The 20997-nt window shown below is 36.5% G+C and overlaps 2 protein-coding genes across 4 annotated transcripts; both read right to left on the bottom strand.

The window, feature by feature from the left end:
- Window positions 1-432: 432 nt before the first annotated feature.
- On the bottom strand, window positions 433-10583 carry ldb2b (LIM domain binding 2b). 3 transcript variants are annotated; one of them, XM_056740073.1, is made up of 10 exons: window positions 10275-10583; window positions 8595-8697; window positions 7119-7291; window positions 6010-6132; window positions 3991-4074; window positions 3754-3877; window positions 2965-3018; window positions 2268-2398; window positions 1706-1761; window positions 1080-1218 (listed from the first exon to the last, which is right to left on the bottom strand). In XM_056740073.1, the coding sequence occupies exons 1-10, from the start codon at window positions 10404-10406 to the stop codon at window positions 1212-1214; spliced, it is 987 nt and encodes a 328-aa protein (XP_056596051.1). In that variant the 5' UTR covers window positions 10407-10583; the 3' UTR covers window positions 1080-1211. The 3 variants fall into 3 exon arrangements, with proteins under 3 accessions (XP_056596042.1, XP_056596051.1, XP_056596060.1); XM_056740082.1 differs by having other exon boundaries at window positions 1082-1218; window positions 1702-1761; XM_056740064.1 differs by lacking the exon at window positions 1706-1761 and having other exon boundaries at window positions 433-1218.
- A 5960-nt stretch (window positions 10584-16543) lies between these two features.
- On the bottom strand, window positions 16544-20832 carry qdprb.1 (quinoid dihydropteridine reductase b, tandem duplicate 1). The gene is made up of 7 exons (XM_056732571.1): window positions 20633-20832; window positions 20397-20489; window positions 17582-17678; window positions 17315-17455; window positions 17105-17213; window positions 16941-17024; window positions 16544-16851 (listed from the first exon to the last, which is right to left on the bottom strand). The coding sequence occupies exons 1-7, from the start codon at window positions 20732-20734 to the stop codon at window positions 16749-16751; spliced, it is 729 nt and encodes a 242-aa protein (XP_056588549.1). The 5' UTR covers window positions 20735-20832; the 3' UTR covers window positions 16544-16748.
- Window positions 20833-20997: the final 165 nt, after the last annotated feature.

The following is a 20997-nucleotide window of genomic DNA, read 5'->3' as shown; positions in this document are numbered from 1 at the left end:
ATAATAGTTAACTATGATAATTATGTTTAAAATTTGCCTAAAATTTATAAATGTACCCTTGGCGTTTAATGAAACAGCTTCGGTGTCACCTTGTAATGCTTTTAAACATCACTAGAGGAATTCCATATCATTGGCTCTTAATGGTTAGTTTTGTAATAAAATAAAAGTTATGTTTTAACACAAGTGTGTTACAGATGTAGTACACATATTTGGCCACTGGAGGGAAAAATAGATTCACAAATGAAAACATTATAAATCACATTTTACATTTACTATGTACATTTATCTATGACTTTTATGACTTGATATGCAGTAGAAATCGAATCAATTGATTTATTCTCTTGTTTAATCTTTTATTTGTTTAGATTATTTGCATCCTCAATTTTTTGCCATATGCATAAAACAAATGCATTAACTGAATGACAGGGCACATTCTGATATCATAACCAAACACATTTTTATTAATGCAAATCTTTGAAAACCATACATAATACACAACTAACAACACAAACCTGCAGGTGTTTTACAACAAGCATTAAACTTAAGGGCAATAATGATAGTTGTCTTTATGCTAAAAAACGCTATAGCGTTCACAATGGGAGATTTTTCATTAACTGGAAGCTAAACCAAACAGTACAGTACAGAACAAAGCTGAGACATCCACTTAGCTTTAAAAAGGGGTGAAAAAATTCTGATATGAAATGAATTGATAGATCTGTATATACAAGGCTTTCACCAGACTTTACCCATCTGATCACCAAAACAATTAGCTCTCCTTTTTTTGGAATACTTAAAACAATTAAAGCTGTTCATTTGAAGTATGGAATACAATGTCACACGCCAACATAAATGCAAGCATGCACACACACACTCAAACGGACTCACACATACACCTTCTTGCCTGCAATTTCTCCTCTACAGTTCAAAATACCCTCATCCCTTGACAGCACTGTTGCCATAGCTACGCACTGTCAGATCACATTACTCCAACTGCTGCGTTGCCATGGTATCAGGCTTACTGTCCTGGTTGCCAGGGTGCTGCCCATTCCAGGAGCTCCCGTTTCCAAGTGTTGGTGAGTTGGTGTAGTCATGGAGACTGTCATCATGGAGACCGTTGACAGGGTCATATTGTTCATTCTCAAGGCGCGTGATCAAACGCTCGTCCACGTCACCCAACTCCCCTCCCATAAGAGAGGGCTCTCCTACCATCATCACATCCTACAGCAAGAGAGAGAGAGAGTGTTGACGTAAACAGAGACGCAGGGGGTCGAGCGAGATACGGGGAGAGAGAATGTTGGAGGTGTAGAAAGAAAATGATGGAGAGGGAGAGAGAAAGAACAACAGAAGAGGAATATTTTATTGCTTTTTTTATTTAAACCTGAACTTGTAATAAGGCTATTCAAGCACACAGCACAATGCACAAAACTACTAGAAATATTTAAAACTAAATGATAAAGATGAATGTTTTTGCATGTAACAAAGTGTGCTGGCAACATAAGCTTTGATCAACACGCAATCATACGCATACACACACATGCTCACAACTTGTCTGCAACCTTGTTTCTTTGGTCTTTAATTGGATTGTTTCAGATAGAGAACACCTAAATAACAACATATGTGCTAATTTAGCAGATTTGCATTGCTAAGTAGCTCGTTAAGACAGCACATGCTGCGTGATAACTGTCTGCATGTGTCACTCACCTACCTAAGCTCCGCCTCCAGCCACCCGCCACCCCTCGTTTCCCCGGCGACACGTTTAGGCTGGGGACCAGAGACGGACAATACTAATTATCATCAAATCAATTACGGCTAATTAGTCTTAATAACAAACAAATTAATCAGACTGCACATATGACTATATATTAAAAATGTACTCTACAGATTATAATCAAAGTGAAAACTGTATTTAGTGTAAACAATGAAAACATTACAGTTATTTTAAATAAATAATACAGTGCCAATGTCTACAATGCATACAAATAGACAATCTGGAAAGAAACAGTCAATGTGAGTTAGCTGCCCTCCGTCTCCTCTCTATGTTGCTTATTATATCGTCTATACTGACTCCTCTCTATATCGCTTATTCTTTCTCTTTTATTCACACAGACACACACACACAAATACACACATATTTAAAAGCATCTAGACGATCCTCATATATACTGTATTGTAGTAAGTCTCAGTATAATGTAGGTCTAGTATAGGTCTTTACAGTCTTCTCTGTATGTGTGTCTCTGTAGGAAGTGCTTGTGTGTGTGTAGACATACCTGTGAAGGCAGGCTGAAGTTATTATTATTGGCTGGGCTGCGCTTTTTGCCGTTTCCTGTGCTGTTGTTAGATGCGCTACCAGCTGAGTTCCTCCTTCTCCGTCTCTTTGCAGCTGGTTTGGCTGGTTCTGCTGTCAATCAGAAAACATCAAAGCGGAAAGTGAATCAACACAGATTTTGATGAATGTTGTGAGAGGAGTGAAAAAGAAGATAGGTGGGTGTTTACACTACTGCACAGAAGGTACAGATGCACCATATCATAACTACAAATTAAATCAACATCAAGAAATCATATGGCAACATTGATTCCAATATACAAAGGAAAATAAAACAAACTTTGTAAAAGCTTGGTTTAAGGGCTGTAAATGAAATTACTGCTGGCGTGATGTTGTCTTGTTTTCAGTCACACAAAAATACATTGCAAATAATATGACATTTTCTATCAGAAAATGATTTTCTATCAGTTCTATCAGAATTTATATTTATATCATTGACATTGACATATTCAAACATGAATTTTAATATTTTTTCACAAGTACAACGTAAAGTGTTGCTTTAAATAGCTTTTAAAATAAATAAATTCCTAAGGTGGAATTTTCCAAAAAGTAAAATGTATACTGTCTGTATGTACACACACACACATGTACATATGCTCTGTGTAAACACTGTGAACTTGAGATGTACAGATGAAACATACATTTTTTGGGATTAGTGGGAAATACTTCTGTCTTGAAGGTAGGGGAGGGTCCGACTAAAACAGAACAATTAACAACAGTCAAAATGCATCATAACACAAACATACATTACTTATATTGAGAAGATTTCAGTACATAAAATTCACTCTTTTGAATACTATGCTGACAAAAAGGAAAAGTATAATGAGAAAAGGAGAGCGTTGTCTGAAAGAACAACACACGTATTGTTCAGTGAAAGTAAATGAATTACTGTAACTGAACAGCAGGAGGTATTTCTTTTTTGGAAAAGTGCTGTAAAACAACATAAATAACATTGCAAGGTCAAAGCGTTAATGAATTAATGTAGATCACAGACCCCTAAACAGCTTGTGCTCAGCACTTTGAAATGTTAATAAGGAATATGAAACATGTTTACAATGTCTGAAAGAAACTACTGTAAATTTAATGACTTTGTGTAGCTCTTATAAAGAACACAACATAATGAAAGGCTGGGGAGGGGGAAAGAATACATAAACAATGCTGTTATAATGTATCACTGCTTCAAAACAGTGTTTAAGGAGAAATGAAGCTAAAACCGTATCTAAACCGGACGCGATGCGACAAAAGAACGCACAAGAAGCCATTATAATTTACAATTTTGTCCACACTGGATGCGGCGCGACAATCCTATTAGAACAAGACGCGTTGCGTCATGCCGCGTCCAGTGTAGAAACAGTGTAAGAGGGGCCATGAAACAAGAGATGTATTGAAGAATGTAGGGGAGAGAACCAGTGTATGTGTGTTAGTGAGACCTGGTGGTGTTGTCAATCTCTGCCACTGATTAAAAAGGCAGGTCTTCAAGCAGTCTCTGGGACTCAGTCCGTATGTCTTATGCCTAGACATCAACTCCTGCATTGGCTCCAGAATCACACACAACTACACACAATGAAAAAAATATTTCTAGTCGTTCAAATCATCCAAATTTACAACTGTTTGAATGACAATCTAAATCTGACTACATTTATATAGTTTGTATGATTGAAACATACTCTGAGGTAGTTCAGTGTGAGGTTGGTAAGTCCCACGCGACTGATGTTTTTGGACAGTTGCTCCACAGCTCCAGGGTCTTGTGCCTAACAGACACACACACATACAGACAAAAGTCCATTTATTTTCTCTCTTTTTGTGCTCCATCCAGATAGAGCTCTAATTCATTACAGGATATGTTTCCATAGCAACATTCTGACAGCTCAGCTAAAAGGTTTGGATGCTTTCTCCTTGATTGATAAAAAGGACTGAAATAAAAAAAAATGTTGCCTGACTACAACCTGTTACCTGTGAATACATCTGAGGAAGCCTGTGTACAAACAAATGAATACTGTCCATAATATGAACATTTAGGAAGAAATCTAATGATGTCTTAATAGAGAACAGATATGTTTAGATCACCTTTAAATGAGAGTTTATTATGTACTGTATAGCTGATATCTATACAGTTAACATTTATGCATTTGTAAGATGCTTTTATCCTTAGTGACTTACAGCATATTCAAGGTCTACATTTTTATTAGTTTATTAGCATGGCTTTTTACACTGCTAGCCTGCGAAACAATGCTCCAACAATTGAGTTACAGAAATTTATGTAGGAACAAATAGCAAATATATAGACGGTTTTATCTTACCAACATAAAAAAGCGTTACTGCGCATGCAGACTTTTATGACCCCTTCCCCAAATAACTTCCTGTACACATTCACAAACAATAGAGTGCCTGTAGATTATTTCTGATAACAAGCAAAATAAACAGAGAAGAACCGTTACAAAAAATGTCTATCCAAAAAAATATAATTTAGACTCCGATACCAAGCTCAACCGTATGTACCATGTGGTTTGTTTAAATGCGACCAAACTACAGGACCCATTCGACAAATTGTTTATTTAATAAAATGAAGATACAACAGAATTCAACAAAACAAATATAATATATTAAAATAATAATACTAATTAATATGAACATAAATTAAATCAAATATAAATAGTTATATTATTAGACACTATAAACACAAACCTATACATGACTCACGTGAGATCAACTTAAGGGATAGTTCACCCAAAAAGAAAAATTCTGTCGTCATTTACTCACCATTGAGTTGTTCCAAATCTGAATAAATTTCTTTGTTCTGATGAACACAGAGAAAGATATTTGGAAGAATGCTTATAACCAAACAGGTCTTGGACCCCATTGACTACCATAGTAGGAAATTTGGTAACACTTTAAAATAAAGTATAATTTTAAAAGTAATAATTATTAAAAGTAATAATAACAAAAAATATTTATTTATATATTAAAAATGTATATTTGTATTCAATATAAATGATATATAAAAAAATTATATACACATGTAAATACATACATGTAAATATACATGTATGGTTATGTATTTATATATTCAGAATTATTATATAAAGTACACACATATTTTAGAATCAAAATCATTTATTTTGCAAACGATAAATCGTTTGAGAGCCCTGCAATAATATAAAAACTTTCGTACTATACATATTAAAATATATTTCCTTTCTGGAATATTTTATTTAATTATGTACATGCCTAAACTAAAAATTAAATGTATACTGCAGTCTGCAGTTGGTAACAACAGTTAGTATGTTACATTTTTCCACATGACTTCACATAATGTTCAGTTCTTATCAAAATATTCAATTTTGTTACTAACTTACTACCTATCTTCCTGTCCCATGAAGATTTAGAATAAAATCTATTTATTATCTCAGAAGGAAAAAAATATTTTGCGTTTTTATCCACATTTGCTGTATAAACACTTCATTCTTTTTAGTCTGATCCTATAATGAGTCAAGAAGGGGATTGCAGCTGATATTAGTTCCAGTCCATTTACCACACAGGAAATGGAAAGTCGAGTTGAGCATTTTGCGGTATTGTACAGTATTCTGAGATACAGTATTTTGCCCATAATACCATTCTAGGTCATTTGGATTATCTTGTAGTGGAGAATTTTTCAATCTAAAAATTATATAATAGATATCACTCACATTTACAGCCAAAACACTGCGAGGAATGAGCTCACTGTAGTGTGTGATGGTAAAGTGCCATGTTTTGATTCTCATGAGGTCATCAAAGGTGAACACAAGAATAAGACGACCTTCAGTACACACCTGTGAAAAAAACAGAAACTGAATCAGAGGTGTGTGTCTCTTATCCCCCTTCGATTGTACTTAGCTCAATTAACACCTATTTGCTTTGGAAATGAGAGATATAATCTCCCTCGTTCTCATGATTATCTTTCAAATTACAAAATCATAGCAGTGACCTGACCAGTGAAAAACATTTCAGCAAATTGCTCCCAACAACTTTTGGTTTTTCATTATTTTTAAATCATACAAAATTATACCGTTCTCTCATTAAAGCAGTATTTTCAGCGAAAGCAAGATTCTCTGTATGGAACTCTGAACCCCAACATTCAGTTGCCGGGGGAACGGAGGGTAGCTGCGAGGTTGGCATGGCAACGGGAGGGATGTAATCCCAGCAGACACGCTCTGATCAATGCCTTCAGTATACACACACACACACACACACACACACACACTAGGGAACAGTATCTGTATAACTTAGCTACAACACATGGTCTTGCAAATCAATATTTAATTCACAAATGTTCATTAACAAAAGAGCAAAGTTGGACAAAACTCTCTCCCTCTAAGTGACAGGTGGAAGAATTTGCATTCTATAGTGGTGTGTCATATGAATATTGCATAGGACACCCAGTCCAAAAGATGGAAGTCAGGCGTTCCAGTTGTCTAACCAACGTTGCTTTGTTTGCGACAAACTATCATGTGATACAATTTAGATAGAAGCAAGAGCGTTTATGTAATGTACTTGCTTAATGACAACATACAAGAGTGTACCTAGCAGATCATCCTAGAATTTTGCAGCATAAACCCATAGGACAAAAAAAAGTGATTTTAGTGGATGAGCGAACAAGAGAGATAGTAGGCAGAGGGAGAGAGCAGGGTTTTATTTTCCTTTTTTGTTTTGTGCAGTTCTAGCCCAGAATTCACAATGAGGAATACATTAGCGCTCAAAATGAGAAGGCAAAGACACACCGAGCCACATTTCTGTGAGCGTGCTTACCGTACCGTACCTTAGTGAATGTTGGTTTGCCGTGTTGTGTTGTCATAGTACAGTGATGAGAGTCAACAGTAATAGTCGAGTTGTTAAACGACTCCTTTGTTTGTTTCAGCTCGAAAAACAACTCATAGACTCCGCCTTCAAAAAGAGAACTGAAGTAACGAGGGATGAGGGTGCGGCCGATGGCTGGAAAAGAAAAAGTGGATGAGAGAAATATGTGAGGAGAGAGCAATTTCATTCTTAAGATATCACTGTGATGTGTTTGCTTATTGCCAAGTGAAAGTGGCATGAACTTCATATGCAAGTTTTTATTTGTTTGTTCATGCCCATATGATGACAGAGACAAGTTAAGTGGCACGCTGGCCCAACAACCCAACTGGCAACCGTAAATGTATGTGTGTGTGTCTCAGTGTGTGGTCCCCAAGAGTTAGAAACAAACAGGCTGCTGAATAGAGCCGCAGGCATTAAGTCCAGCAGGCTGAGCGTGTGCACAGAACAGTTAGTGCTCTGGAGCTGTCAATCACTGCAGTGGAGGTGTGTGAAGTCTGCAGGCTTATATTTATTTGAACACCCCAGACCTGTCAATCAAATCTCACCACATACACAGTGAATACGGAATGAATGAGAATGTGAAATCCAGCACAACTGTCTGCCTGTCTTACCCCAAACAAGCTAAAATTAATCCGAATTCACTCTCTCTCTCTTAGAATGAGCACAAGATGAAACGAGAGACGCCTTGCACAGTGTATGGATTTTTTTTGCAATATGAATTGTATCTAAATAGTTGATGAAAATCTTGCTACTCATATACACATGTGCATTTTTTTCTATCGTAATTAACCATTTTAGGGATAAAAAGTATAGTTCATATAAAAAAAATTATGAAATCAATTACCCACCTTGGGGTTGTTACAAATCTGTATCAATTTCTTTGTTCTGATGAAAACAGAGAAAGACATTTGGAAGAATGCTTTTAACCAAACACTTCATGGACCCCATTGACTACCATAATAGGGGAAAAAATATATACTTTATATATTTTTTTGGTTCTCTTGAATACAAAAGAAGATATTTTGAAGAATGTAGGACAGCAAACAGTTCTGGGGCACTTGTGACCATTGTCATTTTTCCTACCATGGTTATCAATGGGGTGCAAAAACTGTTTGGTTAAAAGCATTCATCCAAATATGACTACCTCTGTGTTCAACCAAACAAAGACATTTATACAGGTTTGGAACAACTGGAGTGTAAGTAATTCATTACAGAATTAAAAATTTTGGGTGAACTATCCCTTCAATTTGATCAATAATAATTAGATAATCAGGTAGACACCATTATTTCATCATCATTGTGATATTTACACAAAGTCAAAAATACTGTTAAATGTTCAATATTGAGGAATAACACATGTAATTGTTCAGGAATCTTCTTAATAAAAACATATTATAAATATTGAGTCTACAATAAATACAGCCTGGCACACACTTACTGTATGTCTTTGGTCCTTCCTCCAGGCAAAACGAAAGTGTTAATGTGGCATCCTCTTCAAAGAACTCAGTACAGAACGCATCCCACCAGAGAATGTCACAGTCCTGTGGGATCACACATCAACACACACGTTCGGACACATTTAACACTGTATGAGACAGAGAAGTGGCCCCAGAATGACCCAAAAATGACCATAATTAGGCTTGGCACAGTGATTGTTATTTCAAAGCACTCTGTTTATTATAAACACACACCCAAGGTCGGCTCACCCATTAAAAGCAGCAATTTACACCGTGGTCCGGCCAACAACAGCTACCATGTTATTGAGATTCACTTGATCATATCGGACATGATAATAGACTGTATTTTGACAGCGCTTAAACCTTTGCAATTCTTTTATTTGAGTGTTTGGATGTGTTTGAACATTTATTACAAATGAGGGATATTTCTGTTGGTCATCATTCCAATGGTTCACTCTCTGTCAGGGCTATCCATCAAACTGCAATACATCTGCTGATACGTTTTTTTGTGCTTTCTGTTATTCGCAAGGCTCTCGCTGAGCAGAGGCAATATTCCATGCATTAAATTTATTGCATTATTATTGCATAGATTATTTTTGCACACACATCAACAGCATCAAGAGGGGCGAATATTAGCTTGTGTTGCAATTTAGATTTGGGGAATATCTATATTCTTTATAAAAAAATATAGAAATTATATTGGTTACAGTGCACTGTTTTTCCTCTTTTTTGCATTTTAGAGGGCCAGTGTCTCAAAATCCAAACCGGTAAAACTATTTTATTTTTATTTGTGTCCTTGTAACATGTAACATGCACTTAAAGCAGTAATTACAGTATATTATGAATAATTCCAGGTAGCCAATCGTAAACCTAACCCAAACCTTATAGTAACACTACGCTAATTAATACTTAGTACTTTTTTATTGTGTAACAACACAGTTACAAGGATTCATTCAAATAAAATATCACCTAAATAACACTGAAACATAAACATTTTAATCACATCATCTTGCGGTTTTTGTCTTATCATCTACTAGCTATTCAATGGAAATAGTATGACAATAACTTTAAATCAATAGTGCATTTGGTATCTTATCACTGCAAAAACATACAGTGCTGTGCAACTGAAAAGTAGGATCTTTCTTTGGTTTATCTATCAATGATCTATAGATTATAACTAAAGTGTATCAGTAGCACTTTATAATAAGGTTGTATAATGTTAACTTTAGTTATTGGTATTTGAAACCATGTACTAACAACTAATGATATTTTAATGAAGACTAATCAATTATTTATTTATTATGATTGGTTAATATCACAACGATGTTTACTGTTCTAAATGAATTAACTAAAGTTAACGCACACTTTAAATGTCCACCATGTCTCAGTATGAAGAAATAAACAAAGCTGGTATTAATAAGTGCAATCAAACGAATGATTATTAGTTCATGTAAACTATTGCGTTAACTAATGTACAATCTCATTTAAAGTGATACTTATTCATCTATTGTATGTTTGAAGGTAAGATTTCCACTAAGATTTAGCCTGCTGTCTACATTGAATTGCTTTATTGTTAATGCATATCTGATTATACTTTTCATTATCCAACAGAATCTGATGATCGACAGTGAGCTTTTGTTTTATTATAAGTGATCACTTACCTCGGGCCGGGACTGGAGCCGTTTGTTGAGCTCATGCATCCGGTACTCCGGCTGCACCGGGTAGGGCGCGTGTCTCCGGTAAAACGGACCGAACGGAGAGGAGTAGAAGGGATCGCGCGGCGCGCCGGTCATGGTTTCTGTTACCGACAGCGCGCGAGGAGCGCATCAACAAGCCGCACGTGGAGCACGACGATCGTAAACATACACACGCGCGCTCGCGGACGCACGGAGAGATGCGACTGTCAAATCACACGCGGGCTCTGCTGTGAGCGGAGAGGAGCAGAGCGGAGAGGACAGAAGAGGAGAGGGGGAGGGTAGGAGTGAGGGAGGAGGGAGGCAGGGAGCGGGAGAATAGGCTTATGGAAATTGGAGGGTCTTTCCTTACAGTAGAGTCAGGCAAGTTGGCCAATTAGAGCAAAATATAATGGAATGCAATAACTGTAAGTTATTAAAATGTTTGTTCAGAGAACCTGCCCATACGTGTCACCGATGACACACTGCAGCCTGTGCTACTGTAGATTCAATATAGCATGAAAACACAGCATTGCACGCATTTATTGCAGAGCTGCAACTAGAGGAGAGTCAGTGCTTCTCTACTTGTACTTTTCCATCTTTCTTTATGACTCACACCAGAGACTTGCTCTCCCACATACATACAGACTCTCTCCTTCTCTCCCATTTTTATACACATTTTCATTTGTTTGAATCCTTTACATTTTATTGTATTCTTTATATGGCTTAGACAGTAAATCATTATATGTTAAGCATTTTATTTAAAGAAAGTATAAGAAAAAGAATAACTTTGGGAGAGAGAGAGAGAGAGAGAGAGAGTACATCTGGATTGTATTACTCTCTTGTTTTAGAGGGAACCAGGGCCCCAAGAGTTCACCTCCTTCTTCACTTTTTTTCTCTTAGTCTCTCTTTCCCATGGCAGAAACCAAGACACTCCTTATTACAAAACATTGTAGAGTAACACACACATACCCAGAGTAACACACACACACATAGACAATTACACACATTGTACACTTTTTTTGCTTTACCTTGTGTTTGACTGCTAGTTCAATATTTACATGTTTTCTGTCTAAAAACACAATGCAAGCCATAGGTATACTTTGAAGAGGTACACACACACATACACACACACACACACACACACACACACACCTCCCCCAACAGGTCAGTTAATGAGAGTGGTTGCTGGGCTCTTTGTGTGCGTTGTGTCTCATGGGGAAAGAAGAGGGGGAGAGGGGAGTCTAAAGGAATGGAATTTACCCACTCCACTGCTGTATAAATGAAGGGAAGGGAGAGAGATCAGGATAATGAGCGGGTCCTATATCCATGTCTTTGTGTTTATCAATTTTCTTCCTGACTCTATAGTGACTTGATCAAAGATGACCACAAGATGTCACTCTCTGATTTCCCTTTGGTTGTGAGAAAACATCAGGGCCTTCTCGGAGTTGTAGTGTTGATAAAACCAGCGAGGACTGTGTCTTAAAATAGGAGAACCGGCTACATTTTATTACATTTATATATGTTAACCTGAAATACCCTAAACAGAAAATGTGACCATGCTGCACAAAATAATCTTTTCATGCATTCATTAAAGCACATAGCACGCTGTTCTTTGGAACTCTCAGATCATGCTCCGATACTATATATCATCAGTTTTTCCTCTAACTTGTGGAGTTCATTTTAGCTTGAATAAATGCTCATTAAAATAAAAATGAAAGGACATGTCAAATGAAACATTTGACTGATAGGCTATACTGTTGTTCTGTAAATATAGTTTAGATTGAAAAATTTTAATAAATAAATCAGGCCTCTATATCAATGAATGAAGTCTTTTATTCACAATCAATCATATGATGAGAAAAAAAGAAAATCCATGCATTCACCAAGCAAACCATCACTGACAAATTTCTTAATTTATTTATACTGGCTATGTAAAATAGTGAAATAAAAAACATATTTGAACAAATTTTTTATGACAGCTTTTTTGGTTTTTCAATAGCGAGAATTGTCCTCTACGATACTATATTGAAGTCTGACCTAATAATTTATATAAGGTGTGAACATCAGAATGTCCCAAATGTCTCCAAATGGCCCTTTAGGTGTCTCCAATATGCCTTTTTAAAATTTTGCATAAATTTGATGTTTGTTTTTTAGGCTCTATTATATATTTCTCTTTAACACATGTTTTACTGTACTTAAAGTTTTTTAACTTTAAGATAATGAAAACAAAACAGGTTGGAATTAAAGGGTTTAAAACACAAATTACATTACAAACATTATTGTGGAAGACATATTGATCATACATCACAACAAGTCAATATATAGTTGATTTCTATATCTATAAATATAAACGTTACATTAAATCAAGATAATCTTACACACATGTTTAAACAGACACATTTTCCTGTTGTATTGTGTTGTTAGCTAGCCTATTAATATTTTATTAATATAAAACCACTAAAGAAAATAAAAAAAAAGACAACGGTAAATAAATGGGGGTAAACCTGATTCAGGTAATTTCAGCTAAGTCCAGTGAGATCATAATGAATGTCAAAGGATGTTGCTCATCATTTAGAGTAGACATTGCCCGCTCTGACCCTGCATAAGCAATTACTCTGAGTACTGTTTTTGAGTGTATGCACACACACACGATCACACACATAGCTATATGTAGATTCAAAGAGAATGAAATACAGATAGACAGAAAGAAAGAGAGAAAGAGAGAAAGAGGGAAAGAGGGAAAGAGGGAGAGAAGGAGATCCATGTGGGTTTCATTGTTGAATCTTTTGATTAAATATTAATGCAAGTTCAGATTCTCTAAAAATAATCCACAGCCTGTGCAGAAAGTACACACACACACAATGCAAGAAAACTCATACTCATCCTAGCTCCTGCTGCTTCTTACTTACTGTAAATAAATGTGCATGTGATGAAACAGTCACACACACACACACTGAAGCGTCTAACATCACACAATCACACACGTCCAAAGTCTTAATCACTGTCAGTAACTTGCTTTCCATAAAATATTATGTATAAATCCTTAAAACCATTGTATATGATTGTCGGTGCAGAATGTTTCCAGATTTTAAGTGTACTAAGGTGTCTTGTTCCTTTGGCAGATTTTCAAGCTGAAAACAACCCCCACACTATGCTTCAATAACAGATGCCTCTCTCTCTCTCTCTCTCTCTCTCTCTCTCTCTCTCTCTCTCTCTCTCTCTCTTTCTCTCTCTCTCACTCTCTCTCTCTCTCTCCCTTATAGAAATACTAAAATCATTCAAAATGTGCATGTTAATAAACATTAAATTGGTCTATCAAAACTCACACGCATATATTCATATACAGTATTTATGGATTAAAGACATTCTAGTAATATTCAACTATTACAGTAAGATATAGTACACAAAATTGCAAGAATTAACACAAAAATCCTCATTAATGGTATAGTTCACAAAAAAATGTGTCATCATTTATTCTCCCTCTTTTCATTTCAAACCTTTTTGACTTTCTTCTGCAGAACACAAAAGAAGATATTTTGAAGAATGTTTGTAACCAAACAATGGCGGGACCCATTGACTTGCATTGGTATTGTGTCTATAGAACAGAAGTGAATGGGTATCGCTAATGTTCAGTTACCAACATTATTTAAAATATCTTCTTTTGTGTTCTGCAGAAGAAAGTTAGTCCTAAATGATGACAGAAATCGCAATTTGTAATTTTGCGTGAACTATCCCTTTAAGAGTTAATGACCAAACTTAAAACATGTTCCTTTAGGAGATTGTAATGAGTTATTTAGGGAAGGGTAATAAAACTGAAGACCAAAGAGTGGAAAAGAATGAAGACACTCATCTACCTAGCAGTAACATAAACACAACTTCAGCCCTGCTTGCTAGATGCTCTTACCATTCACTATTCTTTAGATGTGATGTTGCCGTAGCAACCGCAACTCAATGACCTCGTTCTTTCAGCTCTGAAATTATGGGCTGCCCTGCCTGATAACAGGCACCGAAAGAGAGAGAGGGAGAGAGTGAGCACTAAATCATTTTTCAGTTTTTTCCTCACTGTTGCTGCGATACAACGACATCCTGTCATATGTGAAATTATTAAATAATCTTTCAGTTTTAATTCAACCACAAAATTCACTATTTAATCTTTGGTTTATGACAGAGTTGTTAATAATATATCTTTAATATTTCTAGCAGTACATTTAAATAGAGTTCACTCGCAAATGTAAAAAAATCATGCTTTTTATTGTGCTTTTCAAGTAATTTCAATCAGTTGGGTTGTTTTTGCAAATTAACTCAAAATGACCAGCAAGAGAGAAGTAAAGGCCTAAAAATAAAGTAATGATTAGACTCATAAATGAGGAGTTACCCATGTACAAAAAAGCAGAGTGGGAACAAAGAATTGCTGGTTGAGTGAAATTCAGAAGATGAGGTTTTACATTCATTTGTGACCTTTCGAAACTGATGATGAAGAGGATTGTATTTCTGCTTGGGTCTGATATGATGGCCAATATAAAAAGCCCAAGAAAACTATGGCAACATGAACAAATCAGAAAATATTTGTCTATAGTCTGTTTACGACCCAAAACTTTGATTTGTCCTTTTAGGACATCTGAATGTTTGGTCAACCAGTAATTTCCAAAAGAAAATGTAAAAAAAACTATTCACTGTCACAAACACATTTTGTATGAATGTTGAAAGCCAGTAATTTGAATTTGATTCACGGTGCCCTTAAGGACATTGCAATTGATGTTAAAGATCTGTGCTTCACAATAAATAAGTTTACTTTTATGTGCATACTCATCACACCAATACTGCATGAAACTAAATTAGTTTAGACTTATAAAAAATAATTCAAAAAAAAATTTCTGCCATTTGTTGTTTTGCAGCCTCTTAGAAAGTGCATTCACATTAACACATTTGGCAGACACGTGTAAGGTGAAATCAGGATTCATCAGGTCTTAAATCAAACCCACGACCTTGACATTGCTAGCACATACGCCATCATGTAGAACCAGCAGTGGACAGTAAGTAGGCATATTTTCTCTACAAATAAAAAATTTCTACAAATAGCCAATAAGTCCAAATAGCCAATAAGGAAATTTTTCTTCAGTACTAAAGTCTCATAATGTAGCATATGCCTACTTTTTACTCCAAAACAATTCATTAATACATGTTAGTATTTACCTTTCACCTAAGTACATAAAAAGCATCTACTTTTTCTCAAGTAAAAATATTTGAGTAAATGTAAGAAAATACTATATTTTTAAGTTTAAAAGAGAAAGAACATCATTTAACAATATTTATGAAATGTAGTGGCGTACGAAACATCTAAAATGCAGTATTTAATGCAGTAAAGTAAATATTTTAAAGACATTCATATAAAACCTACAAATACTTGAAAGTAAAAATACTCAAGTACTTCCCACCTCTGTATAAAACTAAAGAAAACACTGAAATATATATATATATATATATATTTTGAGAAATGTAAGAAAGAGAGAAAGGGAGCACTAAATAATTTATATAATCACTAAATAAACAGTTTTTCTGGCTGTTGCTGAGATAAATTTCTTCTCTGAAATTATTAAATAATCTTTCAGTTTTAATTCAACCACAAAATCAAAAAAAAAATTGTTGATCAATCGCCTGTCAAATGCTCAAGCTGGGGTCGAGAATTGTTTTAATAACACTCATTCAACCCTTCAATGCCACTTAAGCTTCATTTAAAACCAAAAAGTCAATTTGCGTTCAGGTACATTTTCAGCAGTCCAATAGCAAACATCACAATGATTCCATATATGGCAATCAATGACTACAGTGTACAGACGTTAAATCTTAATCCAGCAAGACTGAATGAGGTAAGAGATTTGGTCCAGAAAAGATTATAAAGACCCTTAAAAAGAGAAGTTGCATAACTATAAGCAATGAAAATAGCATTGTTGTTTCAGATAATAAAGTCATATGGGTTTTTTATTTTCAAAAGTATGGAATCACTTGTACTTTGTTACAATAAAGCCCAGTTCATAAACCGAAAACGCTGCATTACTTTACATAACGTTAAAATGCTTTCTTTTCAACGATGACTCACTATTCCAGTCTGATCACAGCATAATCACATTTTGACTGCATGGACCGGTAGGGGAACCTGTAATTAAATTAACCTTCAGCGCCCTCCTATGGTCACAAGTAGACAGTGTGATTGTCAAAAGGTCCATGAAAGGTTATAAGCCGGAAAACAATCAAAATTCATCAGAATAAAACAGTTTATTGCCGTTATATTATATATATCTCTTTTACAATTCTACTGAACATTTACCTTATTTTTAAAGAACCGCATATACAGTATTTTGTTGACATGATATGAAGTAAACACGAAAGCCTAGAAAGTGTCACACACAGAGACTATTCTGAAAGCTGTGATTTCACAAACACGCACACACACTGTATTGATCATGACACTGGTGTAGCCTCCGTCTTTCCGTCTGTTGTAACAAGCTGCATCAGAGTTCCTGAAGGAGGTCTGTCTTTTCCCGTAATCCACTTAAAAAATAACCTATAATGCAGAAAGCCCATCACTGCACTGAACGGCAACACACACAAGAACTGACCAAGAACAAAACCCACACACACATACACACTTACTCTGTAACATATTCTAGTGGTGTCCAGGTACTGACATCACCATCTGGCATGAACCTCCTGTTCATAGGCGTATCCAAAGTAACTCTAAAATGATTTATTTGACCTTATTAAAAGATTTTAAAACATAATGTAAACATACGACAAAAAAATTAGCTGTTTCTTACGGAAGTATGGCTATTGCAGCGGACCCTGGGGGTAGACCACTATTTTGCCCACTTAAACTCTGACACAGCTGATGAACTGCTGCTTTAGCCATGCCATAACCAATACACCCTAGAATGAGAGCGCGAGAAAAAAAAGAATCATACAGGAATGTATTGTTTATTGCATCACAGCAGCTGTAAATATCAGACTGTAAATAAAAGCACATATACCTGCTGTTGGGCCCAGTGATGCTTTAGCCCCTGCCAGTGTGAGCAGCCCCCCCTCTCGCAGGTGTTTGGTTGCTAGGTGACTGCAAATCGCTGAGGTCCACACACTCTGCTTCCACATCAGATCAGCATTCTTATAGAGAGCTGAGATATGGGGACAGTCAGATATGCTGTACATTATATAATCTTTATTTAATCACAATAAAGTTCTTTAAATACTGAAGTCTGTGTGCAGAATATGTTTTAGTGTGCAATAGGTTGTTTTCTCACTTTTGGCTTTGGCACTGCCCCCTGCCCAACCTCCGGCCACACAGAAGATGGCATCAACCTTCTCTTCACCCAACAGCTCACCGACATCAGTTGTCACCTAACGGAAAGAGAACGATTTTCAGACACATTAGAAATTAATGTTCAAGGTAACACACATTAGTTAATCCAACTTTACATGAGCATTCAGTATAACACAGTTCTGCTCACACAAACTTTGTCCCAAATTGAAGTATGTTGAAATGAGTATTTTTACTCAAGTGCACTCAAGGTCTACTGTAAATGTAATTTGTGGATTGTTATTTTCTGTAAAACATTTGAATGTATAAATGTAGATGTAACGTCATCACAAAAAGATCCTCATAGCAGAGCGAAGACAGATCTTCAGCTTTTTATTGAACTTCACACATAGCACGACTACAGCACAAGCACACGATATATCTTTGGATGATCCCTGCATAACCGTTGATTCACTATAGTTCATGTTGTTTATCTTATGCACGTACGCGGCGATTGTCAACAAAACACAGATATATTGCTCAGTTTCACATACCGCATGTGGTTCATGACCGGCATCTTAAAGCGCTGAGACTGCTACATCTATCAGTTTTAAACGCTATGCAAATCCAGCGTAATATCCTCTGTTTATATAACATTCCTTCCCAAAATGCAGTGAACAAACAAACATAGCTAAACTTCAAGAACACAGCGCTCACTGCTCTCTCTCTCTTGCTCCAGCTGGTTGATGCCTGGTACTACCAGCCCTGTATGAATTGATAGAATTATTTGTGCTTCAGACCTATCCTTTAATAATATACGTTTTTTATTATCTGACAGAATATTTCTTAAGTCGTTGTTATACTTGCTGGTAGGTCCACTCTGACATAGTGCCAAACAGCGGACATACTGCTAGCACGTTTTCATTTCAACACCATCATCTCGTCAATCTCGTCACATCATCTCTGGCGCCCCCCAGGGGTGCTTTCTCTCCCCACTGCTCTTCTCCCTGTACACCAATGTCTGCACTGCCAAGGACCCTTCTGTCAGAGTTCTGAAGTTCGAAGACGACAGCACAGTCATTGGCATCATCCAGGTAGGAGAGGAGTCTGCGTACAGACAGGAGGTTGAGCAGCTGGCTGTCTGGTGCAGTCATAACAACATGGAGCAGGACCAGGAACCGGAGAAAGCCCCCTGCACTCCCCACTCTCACCATCATGAACAGCACTGTGGCAGCCGTGGAGTCATTCAGGTTCCTGGGACAATCACGTTGGCTCCATTGCCAAAACAGCCCAGCAGAGGTTGTACTTCTTACATCAGCTGAAGAAGTTCAACCTACCACAAACTCTGTTAGAACAGTTTTACTCAGCAGCCATAGAGTCTGTCCTCTGCACATCCATCACTGTCTGGTTTGGCTCAGCAGCAAAGTCAGATATTAGAAGACTACATAGGATGGTTCGGACTGCTGAGAAGATCGTTGGTGCTCCCCTGCATACCCTTCAAGAACTTTATACATCCAGAGTGAGGAAAAGAGCTCAGAAAATCACCCTGGACCTCTCACATCCAAGCCATAATCTCTTCACAATGCTGCCATTCGGTCGGCGCTACAGAGCATTGAGCATCAAAACAAGCAGAAACAAAAACAGCTTCTTCCCTCAGGCCATCTACCTCTGGAACAGTTAAATGTTTTTTACCCACCGTGCAATTAAAAACTCTGTGCAATAATAATTATGTGCAATATTAATTATATATATAATCTATTTTTTATACAACTTTTTCTGTACATTGTATTTCATTCTGCTGAAACTAGCACATACCTTGCACTACAATGCACTATTCTTATTTTTTTCATGTATGTATTTACATACACACATAGCTTTACACTCTATATCTAAATCTTATGTTTATTGTATTGTATTTCTTACATTTTTTATACCCATAGGCCCATATTTAAATCATCTGTGTACTGTATTCTATTGTGTTATGGTCTGTGTACTGTTGTTGCTGTTTCTGTGTACTGGAAGCTCCTCTCATCAAAAAAAAATTCCTTGTCTGTGCAAACATGCTTGGCAATAAAGCTCTTTCTGATTCTGATTTCTTCTTCGTTGCTTTAAGCAGTGGTTGCTTGTGACGACACAGCACAACTTCCAGTGTCTGAGCAGGGAAAAATAAGTGATTTCCCATTTGCAATGTTAAGTAAAAATAGCGAGCATAACTAGGTCCTGTTAAAGAAATTGGCCAGAATTTGATGTGGTATCGGTGGCATTCCGATACTAGTATCAGTACCAGAACAACCCTAATGTGTGGGGGTGCTCTTTCATCTCCCGGGTTGACACGTGGGCATGCTTTTCTGGGAGAATTGTCCAATAGGGGGGTCAAGGGACTAAGAAAAGTTGTTACACAAGGGAATTTCATGTTCAAAAAAACCTATACGAACACTGGGAAGTGTATCAGGCAAAGACTACTATGCCATACGTCCAACTCGTGTTGTTCACAACCATGTCAAGCATGAGAAGCCAGCAAGTTTAACATTGTACAGAAGTCAGAATGAGTGAAACACTGTGGCACCCCCCCTTTAAAGTACATAAATGTATATACTTTTCAAAGTCCATGTCAAAATGAGTATATACTTTTAAACCATAGCATGTAAGTAGGTGAAATGGAATGCAACATGAGTGATCTAACAGTGTCTTAAACAGGACTGTTGCATTTAAAACAGGGACACAGTGGATTAAGTCTTTTCATCCATTATGGATATATATTCATATATGTAAACATCTGCAGTCAAATGGCTTCCTCGTGGTAATACTGATGACATTACCTGGCTGGCCTGCTCAGTGAAGGATTCCGTCATCTTAACAGTTACGTTGGCATTTGCATCTTCATTGGCATTTAGATCAATGGAGGCAACCCACTGTAAAATCACAAAGCCCATAACTTACAATTCATACTTATACATGACATGTGTGACTAATAACATTAATAACACGAAGCATCTGAACGTAACGTAATATTTCCGACAATATAGGCTCTGTGTTGGCTTTTGGATGAACTCACCCAGTTTTTAGCTCTGAAGTGCTGCACACACGCAGAGCCCAGAGCTCCTTTTCCTCCGTAAACAATTACTTTACGGGCCTCTGTAGCTGCCATGCTGCTCATGTTGTCAGTTTCACTGCAGACTGTGTGTTCTGCAGAAAAGCCGTCACATGTCGCCCTCTACTGAATGAGAGCAACTTCGCTAAATCAATTAAATGAGTTTCTTATTAAAACTTTTCGAAAAGATTAAATGGATAATGTCGTATACTTCACAAACCTATTCATTTTTGCAATTTAATACCTAAACATATCTGTACTTAGATCAATACATTGTAAATTCGTTTGCAGCAACACATATAATACGACATGTGTCCAGCAGATGGCGC

This window comes from Triplophysa dalaica, chromosome 2 (genome assembly GCF_015846415.1).
Source record: "Triplophysa dalaica isolate WHDGS20190420 chromosome 2, ASM1584641v1, whole genome shotgun sequence".
Classification (NCBI taxonomy): Eukaryota; Metazoa; Chordata; class Actinopteri; order Cypriniformes; family Nemacheilidae; genus Triplophysa; species Triplophysa dalaica.
This window is presented reverse-complemented; position numbering and strand designations above follow the sequence as displayed.

Excerpts from the sequence above, each read along its gene's own strand:
- ldb2b (XM_056740064.1), bottom strand. The coding sequence starts at position 10,406 with ATGACCGGCGCGCCGCGCGATCCCTTCTACTCCTCTCCGTTCGGTCCG. Across the intron at positions 4,075-6,009 it reads GCAGTGTTTTGGCTGTAAAT|GCACAAGACCCTGGAGCTGT; the intron begins GTGAGTGATATC and ends TGTGTCTGTTAG. Across the intron at positions 3,878-3,990 it reads TCACACTGAACTACCTCAGA|TTGTGTGTGATTCTGGAGCC; the intron begins GTATGTTTCAAT and ends CATTGTGTGTAG.
- qdprb.1 (XM_056732571.1), bottom strand. The coding sequence starts at position 20,734 with ATGAGCAGCATGGCAGCTACAGAGGCCCGTAAAGTAATTGTTTACGGA. Across the intron at positions 17,214-17,314 it reads ATCACTGGGCCCAACAGCAG|GGTGTATTGGTTATGGCATG; the intron begins GTATATGTGCTT and ends CTCTCATTCTAG. Across the intron at positions 17,025-17,104 it reads GCTGCAATAGCCATACTTCC|AGTTACTTTGGATACGCCTA; the intron begins GTAAGAAACAGC and ends AAATCATTTTAG.